Source organism: Cannabis sativa, chromosome X (assembly GCF_029168945.1).
Source record: "Cannabis sativa cultivar Pink pepper isolate KNU-18-1 chromosome X, ASM2916894v1, whole genome shotgun sequence".
Classification (NCBI taxonomy): Eukaryota; Viridiplantae; Streptophyta; class Magnoliopsida; order Rosales; family Cannabaceae; genus Cannabis; species Cannabis sativa.
This window is the reverse complement of record NC_083610.1, coordinates 45,834,009-45,845,148: the sequence shown is the minus strand read 5'-3', so window position 1 is coordinate 45,845,148 and position 11,140 is coordinate 45,834,009. Positions and strand designations below refer to the sequence as shown.

General features: G+C 34.0%; 1 protein-coding gene across 1 annotated transcript; it reads left to right on the top strand.

Moving 5' to 3' along the window:
• The first annotated feature begins 7,744 nt into the window (after positions 1–7,744).
• Positions 7,745–9,143, top strand: LOC115708723 (cytosolic sulfotransferase 5). The gene has a single exon (XM_030636726.2). The coding sequence runs from the start codon at positions 7,985–7,987 to the stop codon at positions 9,011–9,013; it is 1,029 nt and encodes a 342-aa protein (XP_030492586.2). The 5' UTR covers positions 7,745–7,984; the 3' UTR covers positions 9,014–9,143.
• The last annotated feature ends 1,997 nt before the right edge of the window (positions 9,144–11,140 follow it).

Here is an 11,140-nt window from a genome sequence, read left to right as displayed (position 1 = left end):
TATTAGCGGCGGTGGAGAAAGGTCGTGGTCGTTATTTGGGTCCATCGCATGAAGAATTGGCGCCCACGGCTGTGTTAGAGGCCCGTGAACGTGAGGAGGAAGGGCTGGCTGGGGTTGATGGTTCGGCTCACCTTGGTTCACATTCGGCCAGTGTGCATGCCGAGCCTTTGGGTGTGCAAGCTTCCTTGGTTGGCACACGAGTGGAGGGGGCTAGTAAGAATAATAGTGAGATGGGGAAGATGATGTCAACATGTGAATTGGGAGTGATAAATGGGGCATTGGCGGATAAGACTAGTGGTAAGGGTAAGAATAATGGTGAAGGTGGTGAGTGTCCTTTATTGCATGCTTTATCCGATTGTGGCAAGGGTAAGAAGGTGATGGAGGGGGAGTGTTCTATGGATGTGGTTAGTGAGGTAGTTGTTGGGCAAGTGACCGAGAGTGATGTGGGCATAGTGGAAAATTATAATATGCATGGATTGAATAGTGTTGATAAGGGTAAGGGTGTAATGGACATTTCGTCTCAAGTTGAAGTTTCATTTACCCAAGCTCTCCAAGATACGTTTGAACCACTTATCCAAGCACAAAAGGCCAAGACTTGGAAACGTCTAAATTCAGCTCGTGGCCGTGGGTCTAAAGGTAAGCCGAGTTCTATTCCCATTAGTCCAAAATTATCACATGTGTTAGTTGCTAATGCTATAAATAAAGTGAGTCCGAAAGTGGGAGGTGGAGGTAAAAGGAAAATGGATGTTGATGTTCACTATGAGAATGTGAAGAAGGGGCGGTTGGAGGAGCAGTCTAAGGTGGTTCCTGAGAATGTTGGTAATGTATTGGCGAAGCCTGCGGAGCAGGCTCGCCAGGAGCCATGAGTCTGCTTTGCTGGAACGCACGAGGACTGGGGAATCCTGGTGCGTTGACTGCTTTACGAACGGTGGTTCGTAAGTATTCCCCAAGTTTAGTTTTTCTTTCGGAAACTAAACTTTTTGGTGGGTGGGCGGAAGGTATACGCCGTCAGATTCGTTTTTCTAATAGTTTTCATGTTGATTGTGTGGGGAAGAGTGGTGGGTTGTTATTATTGTGGAATGATGATTGGGAGGTGTCTGTTAAGTCTTTTTCGGTTGGTCATATTGATGCGTTGGTGAAGTGCCCGGGGTTGAATGTATGGCGGTTTACAGGATTTTATGGGAATCCTAAGGCAAGTTCTAGAATTGATTCCTGGCAATTGTTGTGTCGGCTTAAGGGGTTGTTTGATCTCCCTTGGATATGTGGTGGTGATTTTAATGAAATCCTCTCAATTAATGAAAAGAAGGGTGGTGTTGACCGTAGCTTGTCTGCTATTTCTGACTTTCAACAAGCCTTGGATAAGTGTGATTTGGTTGATATGGGGTTTGAAGGACAGTGCTTTACTTGGCTCAACAAACGGCAAGGTGTGGCGCATGTGCAAGAACGATTGGATCGCTACTTCTGTAACCAGGAGTGGCATAATTTGTTCCCATCAGTTAAGGTCATTAATGGAGATTTTATTCATTCAGATCATCGACCTATTGCTGCTATTTTGGAAAATGTTGTTTGTAGCCGCCAGTATGATAAAAAGAAAAGCTTTCGATTTGAAACTCATTGGTTGAAAGATGCTGAATGCCGTGACATTGTTACTCAAACGTGGTTGTCTCCGGATGTTCCTTTGGATAACCAAGATAGTATTCTGGATATTTTTGGGAGGTGTGCTGATCGATTAGGGGCTTGGAATAAAACCAAGTTTGGCTCAATTCCAAAGTTGGTGCGTGAAACTCAGAAACAGTTGGACGATCTCCTCAGTGTAGATGCCCCGTTGGTTCGAATGAATGAGGTGAAACGCCTTGAGATTAAGTTGAATGATTTGTTATCCAGGGAGGAATGTTATTGGAGGCTGAGATCTAGGGCGGATTGGCTTGCTATGGGAGATCGGAATACAAAGTATTTTCATAATAAAGCTTCGGGAAGGAAGAAGAAGAATGCGATTGTGGAAATCATGACAGAAGATGGTAGGAAGTTAACTACGGAGGAGGATATTGTGGGTGAGATTGAACATTACTTTGGTACCATTTTTTCTTCGACATCTCCAACGCCACAACAAGTGGAGAATGGTATCGCCAATATCGGTGCTACAATTTCTACAGAAGAGTGTGATAAGCTTGAAGCACCATTCACGTATGAGGATGTGTTGTGTGCGGTTAAGGCTATTGGGGCTACTAAGGCTCCGGGGCCGGATGGGTTTCATGCTATTTTCTTTCAGAAATATTGGGATATTGTTGGTCCACGGGTTTCAGCGGTGTGCCTTGCGATTTTGAATGGTCACCAATCGGTCAGAAAGTTTAATAAGTCGAATGTGGTGTTGATTCCAAAAATCACTAAGCCGTCGCTGGTCAAGGAGTATCGGCCTATTAGTCTTTGTAGTGTGATGTATAAGATTGTGGCGAAGGCTGTGGCTCTCAGATTGAAGGGTACCTTATCTCCGCTAATTTCTTCATTTCAAAGTGCGTTTGTGCCGGGTCGCTCTATTCATGATAATGTGATGGTGGGGTTCGAATTGCTACATTCTCTCTTTAAAAAGAATAATGGTGTACGGGGGTTTATGGCGTTGAAGTTGGACATGAGTAAAGCATATGATCGAGTTGAGTGGTCTTTTCTGAGTGCCATTATGGATAGGTTCGGGTTTCATAAAAGGTGGGTGGAGTTAATCATGGATTGTGTTACTTCAGCTCAGTATAGCTTTTTGGTTAATGGAAAACCTCGGGGTTGTGTGGTGCCTACTAGGGGGTTGAGACAAGGATGTCCGCTCTCTCCTTATTTGTTTCTTTTTTGTGCGGAGGCCTTGTCTTCCCTGTTGTGTCACGCGGAGCTTAATGGTGAGTTGATGGGGTTTTGGTGTTCCAGATCTGGGCCTCGGGTGTCTCATCTTTTCTTTGCTGATGACAGCCTGATTTTTGCAAGAGCTAATGGAAGGGAAGCGGATTCTATCCGTCGGATTCTTCAGTGTTATGAGGTTGCTTCTGGTCAACAAGTCAATTTTGATAAATCTGCTATCACATTCAGTCCGAATGTTCTACCTGCGGATCGTACAAGTGTATTGGGTATTTTAGGCTTGGGGTCAGTGGCTACTCATGATAAGTATTTGGGTTTACCGACAGTTATTGGAAGGAATAAGAAGCGGACTTTTGCTAGTATTTGTGACAAAGTTCAAAAGCGGGTGAGAGGGTGGAAGAGAAGTTTCCTTTCTGCTGGGGGAAGGGAGATTCTGATTAAGGCTATTCTACAAGCGGTCCCGAATTATTTGATGAGCATGTTCCAGTTGCCGGTGGCGACATGTGATAAGCTTCGTTCGATTGTCCTTCAGTTTTGGTGGGGTACTAAGAATGATAAGAGAAAGATTGCATGGGTGAAGTGGGAGAGTGTGTGTCAACCGAAGTCTAAGGGGGGGTTAGGCTTCAAGGATTTTGTGCTTTTTAATCAGGCTATGGTTGCTAAGCAAGTGTGGAGATTGTTACATTCGCCTAATTCTTTGCCTGGCCGGGTTCTGAAGCATAAGTACTTTCCCAACTCGTCTATTTTGGAGGCGAAAGATCGCCAAGGGTCGTCTCATCTGTGGTCGAGTTTGATGTGGGGCTTGGAGTTGTTGCAAAAGGGCATGAGGAAGGTTGTGGGGGATGGTATGAGTATTAATGCTTTTCGGGATCCCTGGCTACCCAGAGCTAGAACGTTTCGGCCTATTTCTCCGTCTCCTCCTAGTCCTGTGATGGTGAATGACTTGCTTAGCGGGGATGGCGTCTGGGATGTCCATGCGCTGTCTCAATATTTTTTGGGGTTGGACATTGATATTATCCTTAGTATCCCGCTGCGAAATGGTCTCTGTCCGGATCGGTGGTGTTGGCATTATAATTCCAATGGGTGTTATACTGTCAAGAGTGGGTATACTGTTGCTCTGGAGTTGGTGGGTGAGCGGAATGGTAGTTCTTCTGTGACTCAGGCACACTGGTGGAATGGTATGTGGAAGATGAGGGTGCCGCAAAAAGTAAAGATTTTCCTATGGAGAATGTATCATCGTGCCCTTCCGACTAATTCCCAACTTATCAAGCGCAAGCTTCCTCTTCAACCGACGTGCCAACGGTGTGGTGAGGAAGCTGAGACTCCGGAGCATGCTTTAGTCTTTTGCCCTTCATTGCGACCGCTGTGGGCTCAGATGCGGGTTTGGAATAGGCTCGTTCGTGGTAGTGATGGGTCTTTGGCGGAGTTGCTGGTGTTTCTTTTTGAGGTACTTGATCTTAATACTTTTTCATTATTGGCTATGGTGTGGTGGTGGATTTGGTTTGATAGGAACTCGGTGTTGTTTGGGAAAAAGCAATCTAGATTGGATGTGATTGTTGATTTAGCTCGGGATGCTTTGGCGGAATTTCAGGGGGTGGGTGTGGGGGATGTGGGTCGGGTGTTGGGTGCCTCCACGGCGTCAGGGGTAATGGGGGGGAGTGGGTGTGTTGAGGGGAGGCGATTCAATTGGTGTCCGCCCGGGAGAGGGGAGTTTGTGTTGTCAGTGGATGCGGCGGTTACTCCGGGGAGGGGTTTTGTGGGCCTTGGGGGAGTTGTACGTGGTGGAGATGGGGAGGTGTGGGCGGCTACAGCTATAGGTGCCGTGGGGGATTTTCAGGTGGTGGTGGCTGAGCTTCTGGCTATCCGAGCGGGCCTTTTGTGGGCTATCTCGTGTGGGTTCAACTTGGTGCGTGTTGAAACGGATTCTTTGATTGCTAGTTCTTGGATTCAGTGTTCGGATAATAATCTTATGTTTAAGCCTATTGTTGAGGAGATTATTTCTCTTTTAGCGGCTGCTGGTGGTGGCTCTTGTTGTGCCATTTCGCGTAATGCGAATGGTGTGGCCCACGCACTGGCTAAGTCTGTTACTAGTCCTTCAGGGGTTCATTTGTGGGCAGATGCTTGTCCTAGATTTATTGGTCCTCTTGTAACAGCTGATTTGCTTTGATTTAATGATATACTTTCTTTCAAAAAAAAAGAAAAAAAATACTTAGTCAACTTTATATTTAGGACCGGCCCTGAGTTGAAATAAGTCATAGACAAAAAAATTTTTTTGGATCCTTACTATAAAGATAAATGATATTTTTAAAAATTATTAAAAAAATATATATTTTACTTTTTTTTTTATTCGGGCCTCTAAAATGAATGGCCTCTAAACACGGGCCTAACTCACAGGCCTAACTCGCCTTAGCCTAGGGCCAGCCCTGCTTATATTAAATAATATGGTGCACCCTCTCCCACCAAAAAAAAAAATAAATAAAATAGATGTATAGTTGTAGCACTTTTGTATTTTTTATATTCAGGTAGTTATAATTTCAATATTTTTTTTATGACAATATAAATTGTAATTATTTAATCTTACACATTTTTAAAACTTTTTATGAATTTTGAAAATAATTTATAGTATATAAAGTATATTTCAAACAATTTATTTCACATGTTTAATTATAAACTAAGAAAAGAGACATGCATACAACATGCTATTTGAATATTATTTTTAGCACAATAAATTATTTTGAATTTCTTAAAATTTTATAAAATATATTAAAAAACTACAATATAAATTATCATACTAAGAAAATCAAGATTATAATAAATATAAATATAAAAAATAATAAAAAATGTGCATCAATATACCCCCTTTTTTTAGAGTGCATATTTTTCCAAATGAATTTAAACTAGTAGGTAGTAAACTAGCAGGTAGTAATATTGGTTGCAAGACCCTAGGTTATAGACTATTTTTTAAACGTGATATTTTTAAAAATTATTAAAAAAAAATTATATAATTTTAATTTTTTTTTTTTTAATTTTGGCCTCTGAGTTTTGTGGGTCATAAGTCTAATTGGCTACAATATTTTGTAGTATTTTTTGGGGAAATTATAGTAAATGGCCCCAAATCATAGGAGTATGTTAGTTTATGTCATCTTTTTAAAAAAATATAGCAAATGACCCTAAATCATAAGACTATGTTAGTAAATGTCCTTATTTCAATTTTTTATTTTTTATTTTTTTTTATTTTTTTAGAATTAGAAGCAAATTATTTAAACATTATGGTATATCTGTATTAATTTTGTTAATTTTTTTTTTATTTATTTTAAAGTTATGTCAATTTTTTTAATTTTTTATGAGTTGTTTTGGGTTGTTGGTATATAGATTTTGTTGTACGGTATATTTCTATTTTGTTGTATGGTATATTTCTATTTATTTTAAATAATATTTAATTAGTTTTTATTTTATTATATACAATGGTCATGGTATATATATTTTAATTGTGGTATATAATTTGGTTAGTATAGTATACATACATATATATATATATGTATTAGTAATTTATATTTTTATTATTATTATTTTTTGTATATATGTTTTGGTGTATGGTATATGTATATATGTATTTTTTGTTATACGGTATATAATTTTTTTAAATAATATTTAAGTTTTATTTTCTATTGTACTTTTGTTGACATGATATATAATTTTATTAGCATCCTATATATTTTATTTTTATTTGTTGTTATTATTATATATATTTTTATTGTAAGGTATATATTTTATGTTATAAGGTATATAAGTATTATTGTATAGTATATAATTTTATTTTAGATAATGCATGTTTAGTTTTTATTTTAGTATACATAAAGGTGATATATAATTTTGTTAATATGATATATATAATTTTTTTTAATGATATTATATTATTTTGTTTTATTTTTTATTGTAGGTATATAAGTTTTATTGTATGGTATATGATTTTTGTTGTCTATAATATATTATTTATATTTAATATGATATTTAGTTTCTATTTTATTGTATATAAATTTTTTGGTATGTATTCATATTTTAATGGTGATATATATAATTTTGTTAGCATGATATATATATTTTTTGAGTATTAATTTAGTATTGTTATAATTTTTTTGTGGTATATAATTTTATTACTACGGTATATCAATTTTCTGTACTACGATATATCTAATACTGCTGTATATATTTAAATGATCTAATATATTTATTTTTGTTACAATGTAATAATATGCAATACTAAAAAAATTATGTAACTTAATTTTGTTATTATATATATATTTTTTTTTAAAAAAATATGTGATAAATCTATTTTTATAATTTTTATTAGCTAATTTATTAAGGTGCCGTTTGGTAACACTTTTGTTTTTTAATTTTTTAATCACAAAATGAAAGTAAAAATTTTGTTTTTAAAAAATTTATTTTTTAAAAACAAAAATGCGTTCTATAACCACTTTTGTTTTTCAATTTTAAAAACAGATTACAAAAGTGTGTTCTGTAAAGTTCATTTTTATTTTTATTTTTTGATTTTATTTAAGTCGGGTCTAGGTTCGGGGCCGGATTCGGGTTCAAGTCAAAAGCCGGGTTTAGCGCCAGGGCCGTAGGGAGGGGATTTGGGTCCGGGTCTGGTCGTAATCTAAAAGATTGATTAAGAAAAAAAACTGTTTAAAAAAATATTGAAAGTGATTTTTTTTGTTTTTAAAATTTTGATTTGTAATTATAAAATTGAAAAGTAAAAACAGTTTTATAGAACATGTTTTTGAAAAATATTTTTACTTTTCTACTTTTAAAAACAAAAAACTGATTAAAAAAGTGTTACCAAACGCCACCTAAATTTGGTCATTTTCTTAATTTTTTTAAAAAGTGGACATTTACTAATTTAGTTACCAAATTTATGGTCATTTTGCATCTCAACCCTATTTTTTTTTTGAAAATCATGCAAAAAAAATGAGGTGACAAGGTGTCCACTCAGCAAAAGAATTTTTTTTTTCTTTAAATACAAACATAATATTTTCTTTTTGAGAGATAAAAACAAACATAATTTTCTCTCATTAGTTTCCACTTCAAAAGCTTTTCTCCTCTCTCAGACATAATAGAAGCATTCTGAAGTAGTGATCATCAAGAAATGGAAACCTTATCAAGAAATATCACTAAGGGCAAGAATAATGTAGTTGTGGCTGCAAAGGGTGATGATGATGATCTTGATGAGGTTGAAGAAATAATGAAAAGGGTTCAAAAGAAAGAACATCCTACCATTGAAGGTAACTCTTATTGTTTCTACAATGGATTTTGGATCTCAAATAATTTATTCAAAGGAGTTATCTCATTTCAAAAACACTATGTAGCAAATGATGATGATATAGTCTTGGCTTCATGTCCAAAATCAGGTACTACATGGCTAAAAGCTCTTACCTTTACAATCATAAATCGCTCTCATTTCACACTCTCTAATACCCCTTTATTAGTTTCTAATCCACATGATCTTGTTCCTGAAATAAGCCTCATTGATCTTCATACTATTGATGATTATCATCATAAAAATTCACCAAGACTCTTTAGCACACACAATGCATACTCACTTTTGCCACTTTCCCTTAAAAATAACAACTCGAAATGCAAAATTGTCTACATTTGTAGAAACCCTTTGGATCTCTTTGTGTCCCTTTGGTATTTTTCACAAAAGTTTTCAGGAGGCGAAAAAATCAAACCCCATAGCTTGGATTTGTACTTCGACAACTTTTGTCAAGGAATCCATGCGTTCGGGCCATTTTGGAACCATGTTTTGGAGTTCTGGAAAGCAAGTCAAGAGATGTCTCACAAAATACTGTTTCTGAAATACGAAGATCTTAAGAAAGACAATGTATTTTTCGTTAAGAAATTAGCTGACTTTTTGGAGTTCCCGTTTTCTTTGGAGGAAGAGCAACAAGGGATGATTGAAGAGATTTCAAAATTTTGTAGCATTGAAAGAATGAAAAGTTTTGAGATAAACAAGGTTGGTAAGCATGATTCTTTGAGTATACCAAATAGTTCTTTCTTTAGAAAAGGTAAGGTGGGAGATTGGAGGAACATTCTCACTCCCCAAATGGTTGACAATGGGAAAAAGCTCATCCAAGAAAAATTTAGAGATTCCAATATATCTTTTGATTTTGAATAATTCTGTTTGTGTTGTAATTTTTGTGTGTAGTGTTTCAATAACACATTATTATAAATGTGGATCTCACAACTTTTTTAGTGTGCAAAGTTTAATAAGTGATTTGGAATACATATGTGTTAATGAAATTTTCTTAACTATGAGCAACTGAATAATTAACAAATTAGTTTATCTTGAACTGATTTTAAAATGTGATAGTAAAAGGTCTATTATAATGTACAAAATAGCTTTTAAGTTTTTTTTTTCCTTAAGAAAAAAATACAACTAATTAATTATTTAGAAGAATATTTGTACCAAATATAGCAATATGTATATGTTAAGTGTTATTGTTACTATATGTTCTTAATTAGGTACATTTATAATTTATTAATACTAAACAAATTTATGAGAAAACAACAAGATTATTGTTTGGTAACCTAATTATACATCATCACACACATAAATATATAATTACATAAATAAAGTTTAAATAATATAGTGTCATTGACTTTTAAATAATTGTATCATCTATCCACAATTTATATGGAGATATTATTTTTAGATTGAGTAGGAAAATATATAGATACAAACAAGGACTTCCTAACAAAAAATATTATCTATAAGTATTATCCAATAAATGATTGACCCACTAGGATCATATATGATATAACATAGTAATATTTTAATATTAATTAGTGATAATTATTTGTTTTAGTGGTACTGGTATTTGTCTCTTTATGATAAATTTCAATACTTGGTATTTGTCTTTTTAAAAGTGCTTTACGTTTAATTTTGTCATTGTAGAAATCTGATTTGGAAGCTAACAAAAAAAAAAGGAAATCCGAATTGGACAAGTACAAAAATAAGTAACAACTACTCTTATTATTTGTTAAACGGTCTACAAATAAAGCTGCTCATTGTGTCGCAAGAGAATCCTATTTTATATCAGATGGTGTCTTTAGTGAGCTGAATGCTCCTCTTAGACTTAAACATATTGTAACTACTTAATGTTATTGAATAAATAATATTTCCTTTCGCGTAAAAAAAAAATTATTTCCTTTGTTAAAAATATATATGTAATTTATATTAAAAGTAGTTATAAAATAGTAAATTATTTTTTAAGACATTACAATTTAAATTTAAACTTACTGTGGTGTTGTTTGATAACACTTTTGTTTTCTAATTTCTTAATCACAAAATGAAAGTAAAATTTTTATGTTTAAAAAATTTATTTTAGAAAAATAAAAATGCGTTATGTAACCACTTTTATTTTTCAATTTTAAAAACAAAAATAAAAGTGTATTTTGTAAAGTTTATTTTTATTTTTATATTTTAATTTTATTTAAGTCAGATCTAGGTCCAGGGTCGAATTCGGGTTAGGGTCAGAGGCCGGGTTCAGCGCGAGGGCCGTGGGGGGGATTTGAGTCCGGGTCTTGTCAGAGTCTAAAATATTGATTAAGAAAAAAAAACTGTTTAAAAAAGTATTAAAAGTGACTTTTTTTCTAAATTTTAATTCTCAACTAAAAAATTAAAAATTGAAAATAATTTTATAGAACATGTTTTTGAAAAATATTTTTATTTTTCTAATTTTAAAAATAAAAAACTGATTAAAAAAGTGTTACCAAACGCCACCTATACTTATCTATTTATTTTGTTATCTTATATTAAATGTGGCTAGCTATATAATATAATATCTTTTTAACATTGTAATTTAAATTTAAACTCATTGCACGTATCTAAAAAAATATCTCTCTATTATATTATCAATTTTTTATCCAATCCACCTGATCCAAAAAAATATCGTTCTATTATTGTGTTTTTTTTTTTAACAATAAAATAGAAAAAGTGTTTATGTATCTTAAAGAATCAATATTGTGACGTCGTTACCAATTGCAGTTACCAAAAAAATATATATTTCTATTATTATTTTCTTAAAAAAAATAGAAAAAGTGTATGATATTCCTAAAAAATATATTATAAAATTAAAAATATTATGGTTAAATAATCAACAACAAATTTTGAATATTATTATATTTTCTTTTTATAAATAGCACTGTTTACACCAAGAGTAGCCCTGATGACATGGACATCAATGTTTGACATGTGGCAAGAAAGATAACATCTTGAAGTTGAGTAGTCCCGAGTCATAGC